Below are 20,134 nucleotides of genomic sequence, written 5' to 3'. Positions count from 1 at the left end.
TCCATGTGACTATAAAAAAATAAAAAAAACTGTAAAGGGGATGAGTCAGGGTACATGCTTAAATTGCAACTCCCGCAAACCCCCCTCCCCCAAAAGAAATGTCTTGGAACTGGCTCTGCAACCACTAAACCCACCAGTATTGATCGTTCCAGGGCCTCAGTAGTGGCAAAACACTGACGGGCATGGCTGTGCTTCTATGGCGGCACACCTGGAGACTGCTCAGGGCACACTAGTGTGCCACGGCACAGTGGTTGAAGAACACTAGTATAGCAGGTGTGTATTTATAATCCCCCCATCATTGTTTACATTAAGGATCTTCCTCTCTATGGGGGTAATTCAGACCTGATCGCAGCAGCAATTTTGTTAGCAGTTGGGCAAAACCAGGTGCACTGCAGGGGAGGCAGATGTAACATGTGCAGAGAGAGATAGATTTGGGTGGGTTATATTGTTTCTGTGCAGGGTAAATACTGGCTGCTTTATTTTTACACTGCAATATAGATTGCAGATTGAACACACCACACCCAAATCTATCTCTCTCTGCACATGTTATATCTGCCTCCTCTGCAGTGCACATGGTTTTGCCTGACTGCTAACAAATTTGCTGCTGCGATCAACTCTGAATTAGGCCCTATAACTCTAGATCTGGCAATCCTATTGCTTGCTCTCATCATGCTAGATTGAAAGCTATTCTGTTTACAACCTTATTTTTCTGTTCACTGGAGGAAAGAGGGGGTTGGGGGTGTTGCGGGCATAATGTGTAAGGGGCACTACTGTGTGGTATAATGTGTACAAGGGGCTCTAGTGTGCATCTTAATGTGAGCAACGGACATAACTGTGAGGCGTGATGTGAATAAAGGACACTACTGTAGCAGTGACAGGGAAGCCGTCCTCTCTCCCGGGTACAAGTCATACTTCCCCCACTGAGCTCACCCTGTGTCACAGCATGGTCTGGCAGTCATACCTCTGCAGCAGGGACAAGATCCACTAGCGATATTTATCGGTGCGACTTCATTTGTCTCCGATGTAGTAATGCCAGACCAGAGCTGCTCAGCCATCCACATCCTAATCCGGGAGCCCCTTAGCCGCCACCCTCAGGGAGCAGGTCTGATACACATTATCCACCATGGTCCCCGCTATGCATCTGGAAGCCACTGTACACACTGAACCCTGCAGATACACTACCACTCTCGCACAATCCCCCACATCCATTGACCAATGACAGTGGCAGCAGCTGCGGGAGGTCCCGCACTGTGCACATGAACAAGTTCACCAGCCAGCCAATAACAGGTCACCGCGCAGTGCCAGCATGGTGCGATGAAGCTGAACCCTGACACAGATTTGTCTCCTCCACGCTTTTTCACCTAAGGGTGTGTGTGTGAAGGGGGTGGGGGGGGGAGCATAAGTTTTGCCTAGGGTGCCAAATTACCTTGCACCGGCCCTGCCACTATGGCAGCTATGTCTATCCCAACTGAAGTGCACCCGGCGTATAAGACGACCCCCCCACTTGGAGGCATGTTTTTCAGGGCAAAAAAGTAGTCTTATACGCCAGCAAATACTGTAGTAATGCATCCTTCAAATGCTCTATAGTTAACAATATATTGTCCCTGTCCAGGGTATCAATATTTTCAGTCAGGGAATCCGACCACGCGACTCCAGCACTGCACATCCAGGCTGAAGCGATAGCTGGTCGCAGTATAACACCAGTATGTGTGTATATACTTTTTAGGATATTTTCCAGCCTTCTATTAGCTGGTTCTTTGAGGGTGGCCGTATCAGGAGACGGTAACGCTACTTGTTTAGATAAACGTGTGAGCGCTTTATCTACCCTAGGGGGTGTTTCCCAACGCGCCCTAACCTCTGGCGGGAAAGGGTATAGTGCCAATAATTTATTAGAAATTAGCAGTTTTTTGTCGGGGGAAACCCACGCTTTATCACACACCTCATTTAATTCATCTGACTCAGGAAAAACTATTGGTAGTTTTTTCACACCCCACATAATACCCTTCTTTGTGGTACTTGTAGTGTCAGAAATGTTCAATGCCTCCTTCATTGCCGTGATCATGTAACGTGTGGCCCTACTGGACATTACGTTTGTCTCCTCACCGTCGACACTAGACTCAGTATCTGTGTCTGGGTCTGTGTCGACCCACTGAGGTAACGGGCGTTTTAGGGCCCCTGACGGTGTCTGAGACGCCTGGACAGGCACTAATTGATTTGCCGGCTGTCTCATGTCGTCAACAGTTTTTTGCAAAGTGCTGACATTGTCACGTAATTCTTTAAATACGATCATCCAGTCAGGTGTCGACTCCCTAGGGGGGGACATCACTAACCCAGGCAATTGCTCCGCCTCCACATCATTTTCCTCCTCATACATGTCGACACACACGTACCGACACACAGCACACACACCGGGAATGCTCTGATAGAGGACAGGACCCCACCAGCCCTTTGGAGAGACAGAGGGAGAGTTTGCCAGCACACACCAAGCGCTATATATATATATATATATATATATATATATATATATATACACACAGGGATAACCTTATATAAGTGTTACTCCCTTTTATAGCTGCTGTTTTTATTATTAGCTGCCAATAGTGCCCCCCCTTCTCTTTTTTACCCTGATTCTGTAGCAGGTCTGCAGGGGAGAGTCAGGGAGCCGTCCTTCCAGCGAAGCTGTGAGGGAAAATGGCGCTTGTGTGCTGAGGAGATAGGCTCCGCCCCTTCACGACGTCCTTATCTCCCGCTCTTTTCTGGAAAAATGGCAGGGGTTAAATACATCCATATAGCCCAGGAGCTATATGTGATGTATTTCTTTTTGCCAACCTAAGGTATATCTGTTATATTGCGTCTCAGGGCGCTCCCCCCCCAGCGCCCTGCACCCTCAGTGACCGGAGTGTGAAGTGTGCTGAGAGCAATGGCGCACAGCTGCAGTGCTGTGCGCTACCTTAGTTGAAGACAGGACCGTCTTCTGCCGCCGATTTCACCGGACCTCTTCGCTCTTCTGGCTCTGTAAGGGGGCCGGCGGCGCGGCTCCGGGACCCATCCAGGCTGAACCTGTGATCGTCCCTCTGGAGCTAATGTCCAGTAGCCTAAGAAGCCCAATCCACTCTGCACGCAGGTGAGTTCGCTTCTTCTCCCCTTAGTCCCACGATGCAGTGAGCCTGTTGCCAGCAGGACTCACTGAAAATAAAAAACCTAAAATAAACTTTTATTCTAAGCAGCTCAGGAGAGCCACCTAGCCTGCACCCTTCTCGTTCGGGCACAAAAATCTAACTGAGGCTTGGAGGAGGGTCATAGGGGGAGGAGCCAGTGCACACCACCTGATCCTAAAGCTTTTATTCTTGTGCCCTGTCTCCTGCGGAGCCGCTATTCCCCATGGTCCTTACGGAGTCCCAGCATCCACTAGGACGTCAGAGAAATTCAATTTACCGGCCGTAGCAGTAGAGACAAGGTCCGAGAGGCCTTCTCCAAACAACTCCTCCCCCTTGTAAGGCAATGACTCCATATGCCGCTTTGACTCGGCGTCTCCTGTCCACTGTCGGGTCCACAAGAGTCGCCTAGCAGAAATAGACATAGCGTTTATTCTAGAGCTTAGTAAACAAATGTCACTCTGATCATCCCTCATATACAAGGCAGCATCTCTGATATGCTCAATGGTCATTAGAATGATATCCCTATCTAAGGTGTCCATCTCCGTAGATAAGGAGTCTGCCCATGCCACGACAGCACTACAAACCCAGGCCGACGCCATGGCCGGTCTAACGATAGTTCGTGAATGTGTGTAAATGTGCTTCATGGTAATTTCCTGCTTGCGATCAGCAGGATCCTTGAGGGAAGCAGTATCCGGAGAAGGCAGTGCCACCTTCTTGGATAAGCGTGTCAGTGCCTTGTCTACTTTAGGCGAAGATTCCCATCGTAGCCTATCCTTCTGTGGAAAAGGATACGCCATAAGAATCCTTTTGGGAACATGTAGTCTCCTATCCGGAGACTCCCAAGCCTTTTCGCACAATTCGCTTAGCTCAAATGAGGACGGAAACGTGACCTCAGGCTTTTTCCCTTTATACATGTGAACCCTCGTGTCAGGGACAGGGGGTTCCTCAGTGATATGCAAAACCTCTTTTATGGCAATAATTATGTATCGAATACCCTTTGCCACCTTCGGCTGTAATTTTGCATCCTCATAGTCGACACTAGAGTCCGTATCTGTGTCGGTATCTGTGTCAGCGACCTGGGATATGGGGCGCTTTTGAGACCCTGAAGGTCCTGGCGCCACAGGGACAGGCACGGTCTAGCTACCTGACTGATCCCTAGCCTCAGGCTTGTCTAAACTTGTATGCAGGAGATTCACATTTGCATTTAAGACATTCAGCATATCCACCCAGTCCGGTGTTAGAGTTGCCGACGGCGATCTGACATTGAAACACTCCCCCTCCACATTAAGCGAGCCTTCCTCGTCAAACATGTCGACACACACGTACCGACACACTTCACACACACACACACACACACACAGGGAAACTCTTTTCTGAAGACAGTATCCCCTTTAAGGCCCTTTGGAGACAGAGAGAGAGTATGCTAGCACACACCCCAGCGCAATGACCCTGGAGACCAACACAAAATGTTTTTCCCCCAGCAGCACTGTATAATAACTTATCCGCCAATTATGTGCCCCCCCCCCCCTCTTTTAAACACCCATTCACCGTGTGTAAGCAGGGGAGTCTCCGGGGAGCTTCCTCAGCGTTCTGTGGAGAGAAAAATGGCGCTGGTGAGTGCTGAGGGAGAAGCCCCGCCCCCTCGGCGGCGGGCTTCGGTCCCGCTCAAATTTGTGTAAAAATGGCGGGGGCTCTTTTATATACATGTACAGTGCCCAGCTGTACATGTATATATCTTTTTGCCATGTTTTGAGGTGTTATTATTGCTGCCCAGGGCGCCCCCCCTGCACCCATACAGTGACCGGAGTGTGTGAGGTGTGTGGAGCAATGACGCACAGTTGCGGTGCTGTGCGTTACCTCAGTGAAGCCGCTGAAGGCTTCTGCTGCCTGAGACGTCTTCTTGCTTCTGTTCTTCTGGCTCTGTGAGGAGAACGGCGGCGTGGCTCCCGGGGTGGACGCCCAGGACGAACCTGTGTTCACCCCGTCTGGAGCTAATGGTGTCCAGTAGCCAAGGAAGCAGATCCTATCATTTAAGTAGGTCTGCTCCTCTCTCCCCAGTCCCTCGATGCAGGGTGCCTGTTGCCACCAGTGCTCCCTGTAAAAATAGAAAAATCCAAACAAAAATGCTTTCTAATGCAAAGAACTCAGGAGAGCTCCCTGCAGTGCGCCCATCTTCCTCTGGGCACAGTGTAAAACTGGGGTCTGGAGGAGGGACATGGAGGGAGGAGCCAGTGCACACCCAGAATCCAAAGCTTTCTTAGGGTGCCCTGTCTCCTGCGGAGCCCGTCTGTTCCCCATGGTCCTTACGGAGTCCCCAGCATCCTCTAGGACGTTAGAGAAACTACATCGTTCGTTGTGCCTGTACGTCCCGCATGCGCAGAACTGCCGTTTTTTAGCCTGATCGCTGCAAACAAATGCAGCTAGCGATCAACTCGGAATGACCCCCAATATCCCAGTGTCTTGAGCTCCAGTGTTCCCTGGTGGATGAAGGAGAAATTACACTTGCAGAAACGTAGGATGATGGAAGTGCCATTAACCTAGCTGCACTAGATTGCCTATATCAAGTATGGCACATTTTTAAAATCAGGGTCCTCAGAGAGAGGATTGAAGTCTAAAGCATGCATCCGACAAGGAAATATCGTCTGCTAAACTCTATATCCAGGTACAGTAAGTACTGTAGGATATTTCTCACTTGGTAAAAGATGATTATTTGTTCAGATAGCCTCCCAACCTGTGTTCTTTAATGACCGAATTAAAAAATCTTACCATAATCTTATCATAAATACAAATCATAGTTTTATGAAACGGCCTGTGGGAGGGGGCATAGAGGGCAGGAGCCAGCACACCCAGTTGAAGAAATTTAAATTGCACCTTTGGACCCCATCAATACCCATTGTACTAGATTCCCCCAATATCCCTTATGGATGCTAGAGAAACTACATTTTACTGACATTACAAAATAATAAAGTGCACAATATGTCGAATAGGAAAGCCAACAGAAGAAATAATGAGAAACTCCAAGAATGAATTTCATCCTTGTTATAGACACATTATTATTATTACAGAATACATATGATTTACCGACGGGCAGGACGCCGCTGTCCATATCCAGACAGCGACATCCCGCCTGCCAGAATGCCGGCAGTGGGACATGCGCAAAGAGTCCCCTTGCAGGCTCAATGCGCTTACCACAGGTCCTATTCCCACTCTATCTGTGTCATGGACACCCACAGAGTGGGAATAGTCCTGTTTTGCAAGTATTCCGGCTGGGGGCACTGCCAGCTGTCGAGATTCTGGCGTCGGTATCCTGACTGCCGGGATCCCAACAGTCGGCAAACTAAACGGAATCCATTATTACACCCCACTATAACTGCATTATAATTACAGACCTGTGATTGGCTGCTGCCCGCCACACCAACATTATAGCTTTTTTCCATATTTTCTGAGCTTGTATTGCCTCTTGGTCTTCACTGCAGACCGAACTGAAATTATAATAGCATTTATTTTGTTTTTTTAAATAGAATATAAAATACATCTGATCTCACATATCATGTCAGCATATCTTCATAATGTTCATAAACACATACAGTATGTAACAAGCAAATGTTACTCACAATTGGGAGGATGCTGGACTACTGGCAATAGAATCAGCAAGTGTGTGTGACTGAAGTTGGGCATTGTGAATACTGTACCCATCATCACTCTCACTGATTGGTGGCTCATTATCCATCTCGGACAAATATTCCTCCCCTGCTTCTTCTTCCTTGGGCTCATCTGGACTGCCAACGTCACTTGTGACATCATCATCATCTTCCTCCTCCTCTTCTTGAGAGTCCTGTGAAAAAAATAAGAATTTACTTACCGATAATTCTATTTCTCGTAGTCCGTAGTGGATGCTGGGAACTCCGTAAGGACCATGGGGAAGAGCGGCTCCGCAGGAGACTGGGCACAAAAGTAAAGCTTTAGGACTACCTGGTGTGCACTGGCTCCTCCCCTTATGACCCTCCTCCAAGCCTCAGTTAGGATACTGTGCCCGGACGAGCGTACACAATAAGGAAGGATTTTGAATCCCGGGTAAGACTCATACCAGCCACACCAATCACACCGAACAACCTGTGATCTGAACCCAGTTAACAGCATGATAACAGCGGAGCCTCTGAAAAGATGGCTCACAACAACAAAAACCCGATTTTTGTAACAGCAACTATGTACAAGTATTGCAGACAATCCGCACTTGGGATGGGCGCCCAGCATCCACTACGGACTACGAGAAATAGAATTTTCGGTAAGTAAATTCTTATTTTCTCTGACGTCCTAGTGGATGCTGGGAACTCCGTAAGGACCATGGGGATTATACCAAAGCTCCCAAACGGGCGGGAGAGTGCGGATGACTCTGCAGCACCGAATGAGAGAACTCAAGGTCCTCCTCAGCCAGGGTATCAAATTTGTAGAATTTAGCAAACGTGTTTGCCCCTGACCAAGTAGCTGCTTGGCAAAGTTGTAAAGCCGAGACCCCTCGGGCAGCCGCCCAAGATGAGCCCACCTTCCTTGTGGAATGGGCTATTACAGATTTAGGCTGTGGCAGGCCTGCCACAGAATGTGCAAGCTGAATTGTACTACAAATCCAACGAGCAATAGTCTGCTGAGAAGCAGGAGCACCCAGCTTGTTGGGTGCATACAGGATAAACAGCGAGTCAGATTTTCTGACTCCAGGCGTCCTGGAAACATATATTTTCAGGGCCCTGACTACATCCAGCAACTTGGAGTCCTCCAAGTCCCTAGTAGCCGCAGGTACCACAATAGGCTGGTTCAGGTGAAACGCTGAAATAACCTTAGGGAGAAATTGAGGACGAGTCCTCAATTCTGCCCTGTCCATATGAAAAATGAGGTAAGGGCTTTTATAGGATAAAGCCGCCAATTCTGACACACGCCTGGCCGAAGCCATGGCCAACAGCATTACCACTTTCCATGTGAGATATTTTAAGTCCACAGTGGTGAGTGGTTCAAACCAATGTGATTTTAGGAACCCCAAAACTACATTGAGATCCCAAGGTGCCACTGGAGGCACAAAAGGAGGCTGTATATGCAGTACCCCCTTGACAAACGTCTGAACTTCAGGAACTGAAGCCAGTTCTTTCTGGAAGAAAATCGACAGGGCCGAAATTTGAACCTTAATGGACCCTAATTTTAGGCCCATGGACAGTCCTGTTTGCAGGAAATGCAGGAAACGACCCAGTTGAAATTCCTCTGTAGGGGCCTTCCTGGCCTCGCACCACATTTACGCCAAATACGGTGATAATGTTGTGCGGTTACATCCTTCCTGGCTTTGATCAGGGTAGGGATGACTTCATCCGGAATGCCTTTTTCCTTCAGGATCCGGCGCTCAACAGCCATGCCGTCAAACGCAGCCGCGGTAAGTCTTGGAACAGACAGGGTCCCTGCTGGAGCAGGTCCCTTCTTAGAGGTAGAGGCCACGGGTCCTCTGTGAGCATCTCTTGAAGTTCCGGGTACCAAGTCCTTCTTGGCCAATCCGGAGCCACGAGTATAGTTCTTACTCCTCTCCGTCTTATAATTCTCAGTACCTTGGGTATGAGAGGCAGAGGAGGGAACACATACACTGACTGGTACACCCATGGTGTTACCAGAGCGTCCACAGCTATTGCCTGAGGGTCCCTTGACCTGGCGCAATACCTGTCTAGTTTTTTGTTGAGGCGGGACGCCATCATGTCCACCTTTGGTTTTTCCCAACGGTTCACAATCATGTGGAAGACTTCTGGATGAAGTCCCGTACGGATGGTGTAATGGTTAGCATTACTGCCTCACAGCACTGAGGTCATGGGTTTGATTCCCACCATGGCCCTAACTGTGTGGAGTTTGTATATTCTCCCCGTACTTGCGTGGGTTTCCTCCGGGTACTCCGGTTTCCTCCCACAATCCAAAAATATACTGGTAGGTTAATTGGCTCCCAACAAAAATTAACCCTAGTGTGATTGTGTATGTGTATGTGTGTACATGTGATAGGGAACATAGATTGTAAGCTCCACTGGGGCAGGGACTGATGTGAATGAGCAAATATTCTCTGTAAAGCGCTGCGGAATATGTGTGCGCTATATAAATAACTGGTAATAAATAAAATAAATAAATAAGTCCCCACTCTCCCGGGTGGAGGTCGTGCCTGCTGAGGAAGTCTGCTTCCCAGTTGTCCACTCCCGGAATGAACACTGCTGACAGTGCTATCACATGATTTTCCGCCCAGCGAAGAATCCTTGCAGCTTCTGCCATTGCCCTCCTGCTTCTTGTGCCGCCCTGTCTGTTTACGTGGGCGACTGCCGTGATGTTGTCTGACTGGATCAGCACCGGCTGACCTTGAAGCAGAGGTCTTGCTAGGCTTAGAGCATTGTAGATGGCCCTTAGCTCCAGGATATTTATGTGAAGTGATGTCTCCAGGCTTGACCACAAGCCCTGGAAATTTCTTCCCTGTGTGACTGCTCCCCAGCCTCTCAGGCTGGCATCCGTGGTCACCAGGACCCAGTCCTGAATGCCGAATCTGCGGCCCTCTAGAAGATGAGCACTCTGCAACCACCACAGGAGAGACACCCTTGTCTTTGGTGACAAGATTATCCGCTGATGCATCTGAAGATGCGACCCGGACCATTTGTCTAGCAGATCCCACTGGAAGGTTCTTGCGTGGAATCTGCCGAATGGGATTGCTTCGTAGGAAGCCACCATTTTTCCCAGGACCCTTGTGCATTGATGCACTGTGGCCTGGTTTTAGGAGATTTCTGACTAGCTCGGATAACTCCCTGGCTTTCTCCTCCGGGAGAAAAACCTTTTTCTGGACTGTGTCCAGGATCATCCCTAGGAATAGAAGGCGTGTCGTCGGGATCAGCTGCGATTTTGGAATATTGAGAATCCAACCGTGCTGCCGCAACACTATCTGAGATAGTGCTACCCCGACTTCCAACTGTTCCCTGGATCTTGCCCTTATCAGGAGATCGTCCAAGTAAGGGATAACTAAAACTCCCTTCCTTCGAAGGAGTATCATCATTTCGGCCATTACCTTGGTAAAGACCCGGGGTGCCGTGGACAAGCCAAACGGCAGCGTCTGAAACTGATAGTGACAATTCTGTACCACAAACCTGAGGTACCCTTGGTGAGAAGGGTAAATTGGGACATGTAGGTAAGCATCTTTGATGTCCAGAGACACCATATAATCCCCCTCTTCCAGGTTTGCAATCACTGCTCTGAGTGACTCCATCTTGAATTTGAACCTCTGTATGTAAGTGTTCAAGGATTTTAGATTTAAAATTGGTCTCACCGAGCCGTCCGGCTTCGGTACCACAAACAGTGTGGAATAATACCCCTTTCCCTGTTGCAGGAGGGGTACCTTGATTATCACCTGCTGGGAATACAGCTTGTGAATGGCTTGCAAAACTGCCTCCCTGTCTGAGGGAGACGTCGGTAAAGCAGACTTTAGAAAACGGCGAGGGGGAGACATCTCGTGCCTGAGTCCGCTTGTAAAGCCCCAGCGTCATGCTGAGGACTTTGCGGAGGCGGGAGAGGGCTTCTGTTCCTGGGAACTGGCTGTGTGCTGCAGCCTTTTTCCTCTACCTCTGCCACGGGGCAGAAATGAGGAGCCCTTATGGGGCCGAAAGGACTGCGCCTGATAATACGGCGTCTTCTTATGTTGAGAGGCTACCTGGGGTAAAAATGTGGATTTTCCAGCAGTTGCCGTGGCTACCAGGTCTGATAGACCTACCCAAAATAACTCCTCCCCCTTATAAGGCAATACTTCCGTGTGCCTTTTGGAATCCGCATCACCTGACCACTGCTGCGTCCATAACCCTCTTCTTGCAGAAATGGACAGCGTGCTAACTCTTGATGCCAGTCGGCAAATATCCCTCTGCGCATCACGCATATATAAAAATGCATCTTTTAAATGCTCTATAGTCAGTAATATACTGTCCCTATCTAGGGTATCAATATTTTAAGTCAGGGAATCCGACCACGCCACCCCAGCACTGCACATCCAGGCTGAGGCGATTGCTGGTCGCAGTATAACACCCGTGTGAGTGTATATACATTTTAGGATATTCTCCTGCTTTCTGTCGGCAGGTTCCTTTAGGGCGGCCGTATCAGGAGAGGGTAGTGCCACCTGTTTAGACAAGAGTGTGAGCGCTTTATCCACCCTAGGGGGTGTTTCCCAACGTGCCCTATCCTCTGGCGGGAAAGGGTATGATGCCAATAACCTTTTAGGAATTATCAGTTTTTTATCGGGGGAAACCCACGCCTCATCACACACTTCATTTAATTCCTTGGATACAGGAAAAACTACAGGCAGTTTTTTCTCACCAAACATAATACCCTTTTTAGTGGTACTTGTATTATCAGAAATATGCAAAACATTTTTCATTGCCTCAATCATGTAACGTGTGGCCCTACTGGAAGTCACATTTGTCTCATCATCGTCGACACTGGAGTCAGTATCCGTGTCTGTGTCTGCCATCTGAGGTAACGGGCGTTTTAGAGCCCCTGATGGCGTTTGAGACCCCTGGACAGGCACAAGCTGAGTAGCCGGCTGTCTCATATCGTCAACTGTCTTTCGTAAAGAGTTGACATTGTCACGCAATTCCTTCCATAAGCTCATCCACTCAGGTGTCGACTCCCTAGGGGGTGACAACTCTATTATAGGCAATTGCTCCGCCTCCATCTCATTTTCCTCCTCAAACATGTCGACACAATCGTACCGACACACCGCACACACACAGGGAATGCTCTGATAGAGGACAGGACCCCACTAGCCCTTTGGGGAGACAGAGGGAGAGTATGCCAGCACACACCAGAGCGCTATATATAGACAGGAATACCACTATATAACGTGCTTTTCCCTTTATAGCTGCTGTTATTATCAAACTGCGCCAAATTAGTGCCCCCCCTCTCTTTTTTACCCTTTTCTGTAGTGCAGGACTGCAGGGGAGAGTCAGGGAGACGTCCTTCCAGCGGAGCTGTGATGGAAAATGGCGCCCGTGTGCTGAGGAGATAGGCTCCGCCCCCTTCTCGGCGGCCTTTTCTCCCGCTTTTTGGTGATTTCTGGCAGGGGTTAAAATACATCCATATAGCCCTGGGGGTTATATGTGGTGTATTTTCGCCAGCCAAGGTGTTTTACATTGCTGCTCAGGGCGCCCCCCCCTAGCGCCCTGCACCCTCAGTGACCGGAGTGTGAAGTGTGCCTGAGGAGCAATGGCGCACAGCTGCAGTGCTGTGCGCTACCTTGTTGAAGACTGATGTCTTCTGCCGCAGATTTTTCCGGACCTCTTCTTGCTTCTGGCTCTGTAAGGGGGCCGGCGGCGCGGCTCTGGGACCGGACTCCGAGGCTGGGCCTGTGTTCGGTCCCTCTGGAGCTAATGGTGTCCAGTAGCCTAAGAAGCCCAAGCTGGCTGCAAGCAGGCAGGTTCGCTTCTTCTCCCCTTCGGCCGGGCACAAAAATCTAACTGAGGCTTGGAGGAGGGTCATAGGGGGAGGAGCCAGTGCACACCAGGTAGTCCTAAAGCTTTACTTTTGTGCCCAGTCTCCTGCGGAGCCGCTATTCCCCATGGTCCTTACGGAGTTCCCAGCATCCACTAGGACGTCAGAGAAAATAAGATTTTACTCACCGGTAAATCTATTTCTCGTAGTCCGTAGTGGATGCTGGGGACTCCGTAAGGACCATGGGGAATAGACGGGCTCCGCAGGAGACTGGGCACTCTAAAAGAAAGATTAGGTACTATCTGGTGTGCACTGGCTCCTCCCTCTATGCCCCTCCTCCAGACCTCAGTTAGGATACTGTGCCCGGAAGAGCTGACACAATAAGGAAGGATTTTGAATCCCGGGTAAGACTCATACCAGCCACACCAATCACACTGTATAACTCGTGATACTATACCCAGTTAACAGTATGAAATATAACTGAGCCTCTCAACAGATGGCTCAACAATAACCCTTTAGTTAGGCAATAACTATGTACAAGTATTGCAGACAATCCGCACTTGGGATGGGCGCCCAGCATCCACTACGGACTACGAGAAATAGATTTACCGGTGCGGTAAATCTATTTTTCTCTGACGTCCTAGTGGATGCTGGGGACTCCGTAAGGACCATGGGGATTATACCAAAGCTCCCAAACGGGCGGGAGAGTGCGGATGACTCTGCAGCACCGAATGAGAGAACTCCAGGTCCTCCTCAGCCAGGGTATCAAATTTGTAGAATTTAGCAAACGTGTTTGCCCCTCACCAAGTTGCAGCTCGACAAAGTTGTAAAGCCGAGACCACTCGGGCAGCCGCCCAAGATGAGCCCACTTTCCTCGTGGAATGGGCTGTTACTGATTTAGGATGCGGCAATCCAGCCGCAGAATGCTCTAGCTGAATTGTGCTACAATTTCAGCGAGCAATAGTCTGCTTAGAAGCAGGAGCACCTATTTTGTTGGGTGCCTACAGGATTAAAAAAAAAACGAGTCAGTTTTCCTGACCCCAGCCGTCCTGGAAATATAAATTTTTAAGGCCCTGACTACGTCCAGTAACTTGGAATCTTCCAAGTCCCTAGTAGCCGCAGGCACTGCAATAGGTTGGTTCAAGTGAAAAGCTGATACCACCTTAGGGAGAAACTGGGGACGAGTCCTCAATTCTGCCCTATCCATATGGAAAATCAGATAAGGGCTTTTACATGACAAAGCCGCCAATTCTGATACACGCCTGGCCGAAGCCAAGGCCAATAACATGACCACTTTCCACGTGAGATATTTCAAATCCACAGTTTCAAGTGGCTCAAATCAATGTGATTTTAAGAAACTCAACACCACGTTGAGATCCCAAGGTGCCACAGAAGGCACAAAAAAGGGGCTGAATATGTAGCACTCCCTTTACAAATGTCTGAACTCCAGGCAGTGAAGCCAGTTCTTTCTGGAAGAAAATCGACAGAGCCGAAATCTGGACCTTAATGGAACCCAATTTTAGGCCCATAGTCACTCCTGACTGTAGGAAGTGCAGAAAACGACCCAGCTGAAATTCCTCTGTTGGGGCCTTCCTGGCCTCACACCACGCAACATATTTTCGCCAAATATGGTGATAATGGTTTGCGGTTACTTCTATCCTGGCTTTTATCAGCGTAGGAATGACTTCCTCCGGAATGCCCTTTTGCTTTAGGATCCGGAATTCAACCGCCATGCCGTCCAACGCAGCCGCGGTAAGTCTTGGAACAGACAGGGCCCCTGCTGTAGCAGATCCTGTCTGAGCGGTAGAGGCCATGGGTCCTCTGATATTATTTCTTGAAGTTCTGGGTACCAAGCTCTTCTTGGCCCATCCGGAGCCACGAGTATCGTTCTTACTCCTCGTATTCTTATTATTCTCAGTACCTTTGGTATGAGAGGCAGAGGAGGGAATACATAAACCGACTGGTACCCCCACGGTGTCACTAGCGCGTCCACAGCTATTGCCTGAGGGTCCCTTGACCTGGCGCAATATCTAGTTTTTTGTTTAGGCGGGACGCCATCATGTCCACCTGTGGCCTTTCCCAACGGTTTACCAACAGTTGGAAGACTTCTGGATGAAGTCCCCACTCTCCCGGGTGTCGGTCGTGTCTGCTGAGGAAGTCTGCTTCCCAGTTGTCCACTCCCGGAATGAACACTGCTGACAGTGCTAAGACGTGATTTTCCGTCCATCGGAGAATCCTTGTGGCTTCTGCCATCGCCATCCAGCTTCTTGTGCCGCCCTGTCGGTTTACATGGGCGACTGCCGTGATGTTGTCTGACTGGATCAGTACCGGCTGGTTTTGAAGCAGGGGTTTTGCCTGACTTAGGGCATTGTAAATGGCCCTTAGTTCCAGAATATTTATGTGTAGGGACGACTCCTGACTTGACCAAAGTCCTTGAAAGTTTCTTCCCTGTGTGACTGCCCCCCCAGCCTCGAAGGCTGGCATCCGTGGTTACCAGGACCCAGTCCTGTATGCCGAATCTGCGGCCCTCTTGAAGATGAGCACTCTGCAGCCACCACAGTAGAGATACCCTGGTCCTTGGAGACAGGGTTATCAGCCGATGCATCTGAAGATGCGATCCCGACCACTTGTTCAAGAGGTCCCACTAAAAAGTTCTTGTATGGAACCTGCCGAATGGAATTTTGCTTCGTAAGAAGCTACCATTTTTCCCAGGACTCGTGTGCAGTGATGCACCGATACCCGTTTTGGTTTCAGGAGGTCTTTGACTAGAGATGACAGCTCCTTGGCTTTCTCCTGCGGGAGAAACACTTTTTTCTGTTCTGTGTCCAGAACCATCCCCAGGAACAGTAGGCGTGTGGTAGGAACCAGCTGTGACTTTGGAACGTATAGAATCCATCCGTGCTGATGTAGCACTTCCCGAGATAGTGCTACTCCGACCAACAACTGCTCCTTGGACCTCGCCTTTATAAGGAGATCGTCCAAGTACGGGATAATTAAAACTCCCTTTTTTCGAAGGAGTATCATCATTTCTGCCATTACTTTGGTAAAGACCCTCGGTGCCGTGGACGGTCCAAACGGCAGTGTTTGGAATTGGTAATGGCAATCCTGTACCACAAATCTGAGGTACTCCTGATGAGGATGGTAAATGGGGACATGTAGGTAAGCATCCTTGATGTCCAGGGATACCATGTAATCCCCCTCCTCCAGGCTTGCAATAACCGCCCTGAGCGATTCCATCTTGAACTTGAATTTTTTAATGTATGTGTTCAAGGATTCCAAATTTAAAATGGGTCTCACCGAACCGTCCGGTTTCGGTACCACAACCAGTGTGGAATAGTAACCCCGTCCTTGTTGAAGTAGGGGCACCTTGACTATCACCTGCTGGGAATACAGCTTGTGAATTGCCTCTAGCACAGCCTCCCTGCCTGAGGGAGTTGTCGGCAAGGCAGATGAGGAAACGGCGGGGGGGAGACGCCTCGAATTCCAGCTTGTACCCCTGAGATACTACTTGAAGGATCCAGGGATCCACCTGTGAGCGAGCCCACTGATCGATGAAATTTTTGAGGCGGCCCCCCACCGTACCTGGCTATGCCTGTGGAGCCCCCGCGTCACGCGGTGGACTCAGAGGAAGCGGGGTTTTGATTCTGGGAACTGGCTGACTGGTGCAGCTTTTTCCTTTGACCCGCTTGCTTTTCTGAAGCCGAAAGGACTGTACCTGATAATACAGTGCTTTTCTTAGGCTGTGAGGAAACCCGAGGTAAAAATTTTTATCCCAGCTGTTGCTGTTGATACGAGGTCCCAGAGACCATCCCCAAACAATTCCTCACCCTTATAAGGCTCTATGTGCCTTTTAAAGTCAGCATCACCTGTCCAGTGTCGGGTCTCTAATACCCTCCTGACAGAATGGACATTGCAATAATTCTGGATGCCAGCCGGCAAAATATCCCTCTGTGCATCCCTCATATATAAGACGACGTCTTATTGTTTGAAAGGGTTACAGACCACGCTGCAGCAGCACTATCTGCAGGTCTCAGTCTAGAACCTGAGTGTGTAAATACAGACTTCAGGATAGCCTCCTGCTATTTATCAGCAGGTACCTTCAAAGTGGCCGTATCCTAAGACGGCAGTGCCACCTTTTTTGACAAACGTGTGAGCGCTTTATCCACCCTAGGGGATATCTCCCAGCGTAACTTATCCTCTGGCGGGAAAGGGTACGCCTCCAGTAACTTTTTAGAAATTACCAGTTTCTTATCGGGGGAACCCACGCTTTTTCACACTTCATTCACTCATTTGATGGGGGAACAAAACACTGCCTGCTTTTTCTCCCCACACATAAAACCCTTTTTTAGTGGTACTTGGGTTAATGTCAGAAATGTGTAACACATTTTTTATTGCCGAGATCATGTAACGGATGTTCCTAGTGGATTTTGTATATGTCTCAACCTCGTCGACACTGGAGTCAGACTCCGTGTCGACATCTGTGTCTGCCATCTGAGGAAGCGGGCGTTTTTGAGCCCCTGATGGCCTTTGAGACACCTGGGCAGGCGCGGGCTGAGAAGCCGGCTGTCCCATAGCTGTTACGTCATCCAGCCTTTTATGAAAGGAGTTGACACTGTCGGTTAATACCTTCCACCTATCCATCCACTCTGGTGTCGGCCCACAGGCGGCGACATCCCATTTTCAGCATCTGCTCCGCCTCCACATAAGCCTCCTCATCAAACATGTCGACACAGCCGTACCGACACACCGCACACACACAGGGAATGCTCTGACTGAGGACAGGACCCCACACAGCCCTTTGGGGAGACAGAGAGAGAGTATGCCAGCAACCAGAGCGCTATATACTGTAGGGATAAACACTATCACTGAGTGAATTTTCCCCTATAGCTGCTTGTATAAACAATATTGCGCCCAAATTTAGTGCCCCCCCTCTCTTTTTAACCCTTTGAGCCTGAAAACTACAGGGGAGAGCCTGGGGAGCTGTCTTCCAGCTACACTGAAGAGAAAATGGCGCCAGTGTGCCGAGGGAGATAGCTCCGCCCCTTTTTCGCTGACTTTTCTCCCGCTTTTTTATGGAATCTGGCAGGGGTAATTATCACATATATAGCCTCTGGGGCTATATATTGTGATTATTTTGCCAGCCAAGGTGTTTTTATTGCTGCTCAGGGCGCCCCCCCCCCCAGCGCCCTGCACTTTCAGTGACCGGAGTGTGAAGTGTGCATGAGGAGCAATGGCGCACAGCTGCAGTGCTGTGCGCTACCTTGGTGAAGACTGAAGTCTTCTGCCGCCGATTTTCCGGACCATCTTCATGCTTCTGGCTCTGTAAGGGAGACGGCGGCGCGGCTCCGGGAACGAACACCAAGGACGGGTCCTGCGGTCGATCCCTCTGGAGCTAATGGTGTCCAGTAGCCTAAGAAGCCCAAGCTAGCTGCAAGCAGGTAGGTTCGCTTCTTCTCCCCTTAGTCCCTCGTTGCAGTGAGCCTGTTGCCAGCAGGACTCACTGTAAAATAAAAAAACTAATTTTAAACTTTCTTTCTAGAAGCTCAGGAGAGCCCCTAGTGTGCATCCAGCTCGGGCCGGGCACAGAAATCTAACTGAGGTCTGGAGGAGGGGCATAGAGGGAGGAGCCAGTGCACACCAGATAGTACCTAATCTTTCTTTTAGAGTGCCCAGTCTCCTGCGGAGCCCGTCTATTCCCCATGGTCCTTACGGAGTCCCCAGCATCCACTAGGACGTCAGAGAAATATTAATGTAGATTTCATTCTAGTTACAATCTTGCAAATAGGACATGATAGCACAGCAAGCATACCTTGTTCTGACTGCTAGATGGAGGTTCCGATTTCATTGCATCTGGAAATGGGAGCAAGACAATGAGAACATGCATAGTGAATTACACACTGCTCATGTTTACATAACTCTGGTCTAATCTCAATGATACTCCAAACCTAGTATATACATTTTCTCTCAGTGCGCACCAATTAGCACAGGGCTCTCCTCAGATCTCATTCCCTTTTCCTCTTCATTAGAAAAAGTCTCACTTTGAGAAGTTTCACAATGTGGTTCCTGAAAGCAAACAGAAGAATGATAAGTAACCACACATAAATCCTAATGCAATCTTATTTATATAAAAAGTACCTCCGTTTTCAAGTGGTGTTCCGTTTCCTCTTCTTTAACTGGCTCTTCTACAGTGGTCCCTCTCACGGTTTCTTCAGGAGGTCCAAGCTGAAACAATGAATGAGAACTGACGGAAGAAGCCTCTGATGGAGCAGGCTCCACTTCAGTTTCCGGAGGTTCAGTTTTTATATCAGCGGTCAGCTCCATTATATTCATTATTGTGTCCGACTCCTTGGGCCCCGGAATAAGAGACTGTGCAAGGGTCTCTTGTTTTGCTGTATGCCCATGTACATCCTGATCCCAGGGCCCACCAAGTGCTTGGGGGTCATCATTCTCTTCACATAAAGATAGGGCTGCCTCAACAGCAGCAACATCCAGCACTTCAGGATGGTCATCCACCTATTCAGAGAATTAAAGCACGATTAAGATGCAGTATGATTAACAAAGTCAGCATTTGGAAAATTATGCACAAATCTTTAACCCTATAAGATTCCCAATCAACATGTTCAGAATAATTAACAGGGAATTGATAATATTCTTTTTGTTGGCCAACCATAGAATTTCTTCAATTATACTTAAACTAGAGCACCTCAACCAAATAGTTTTGCAGTATTAACTCACAGCTTCATATCCTATTAGTAACCTATCCACGTTTCTGCTCTTCTGAAAGAACATGTAAACCTAACAGGATATTTTATGTGCGTTTACTTGTTCTCTTTGGAAAGAGGATGTTTAAAAAAAAAAAAAAAAATGTTTGGTACATGTATTACATGTCATTACCTTGTCCTCAATTATTGCAATTATGTCCCCGACAGTTTCAAAATCTAACTCCTCTCCCGTATATGATACAGCAATATCCATCTTCTCTGCCAGATCCAGATCTCCCTTGCTTTCTGAAGACTCAGCCTTGGATTGCGAGCTTCCATCACCACTTGCAAGGCATTCTTTGTTGATAGAATCTATGATCATGGAAATGTCACTGCTGTCCATGGACACTGTAACGGTGTGTGGATCTGAAGAAGATTCAGAGTCTTCCTGCTGGGTCACTATAGGATTAAATTAGACTACTTTGATTATCATGTAGAGTTTCCACTCTCCACTTCTCAGAAATTAATTTAACAGGGGGACATGCATCATATCTTGGAGAGAGATCAAGGACCCATCAATCAGCTCCTAAGTAGTATTTTTTAAACACAGGCAGAGATGTATAATTAAGGCCATTTGTCCCAATTATTCCACATTTTGCGTGACAAAGCAAGTCCTCGCATCGGCGGAATGTATTAATATATATTTTGCCGAAGAGGGAGAATGTTAAAACATGTCTTTGACGAAGTGAACTCTCCCTCCCTTCTGTCGGTGTCAGGCACTACATCGATTTTGCGTGTGCGCCGGTTGAA

General features: G+C 48.7%; 1 protein-coding gene across 9 annotated transcripts in view; it reads right to left on the bottom strand.

Annotated features, from left to right (window-relative positions):
- The window catches only part of BRD8 (bromodomain containing 8), a 333,693-nt gene that overhangs the window by 221,629 nt on the left and 91,930 nt on the right, over positions 1-20,134 (bottom strand). For all 9 annotated transcript variants that reach the window (XM_063927892.1, XM_063927886.1, XM_063927887.1 and 6 more), the window contains 6 exons: positions 19,518-19,783; positions 18,759-19,136; positions 18,599-18,686; positions 18,433-18,473; positions 6,773-6,993; positions 6,548-6,640 (listed from right to left, as the gene is read on the bottom strand). In XM_063927892.1, the coding sequence (XP_063783962.1) occupies positions 6,548-6,640; positions 6,773-6,993; positions 18,433-18,473; positions 18,599-18,686; positions 18,759-19,136; positions 19,518-19,783 (1,087 nt within the window). The remainder of the gene's footprint in view (positions 1-6,547; positions 6,641-6,772; positions 6,994-18,432; positions 18,474-18,598; positions 18,687-18,758; positions 19,137-19,517; positions 19,784-20,134) is intronic.

This window comes from Pseudophryne corroboree, chromosome 6 (assembly GCF_028390025.1).
Source record: "Pseudophryne corroboree isolate aPseCor3 chromosome 6, aPseCor3.hap2, whole genome shotgun sequence".
NCBI classification, from domain to species: Eukaryota; Metazoa; Chordata; class Amphibia; order Anura; family Myobatrachidae; genus Pseudophryne; species Pseudophryne corroboree.
This window is presented reverse-complemented; position numbering and strand designations above follow the sequence as displayed.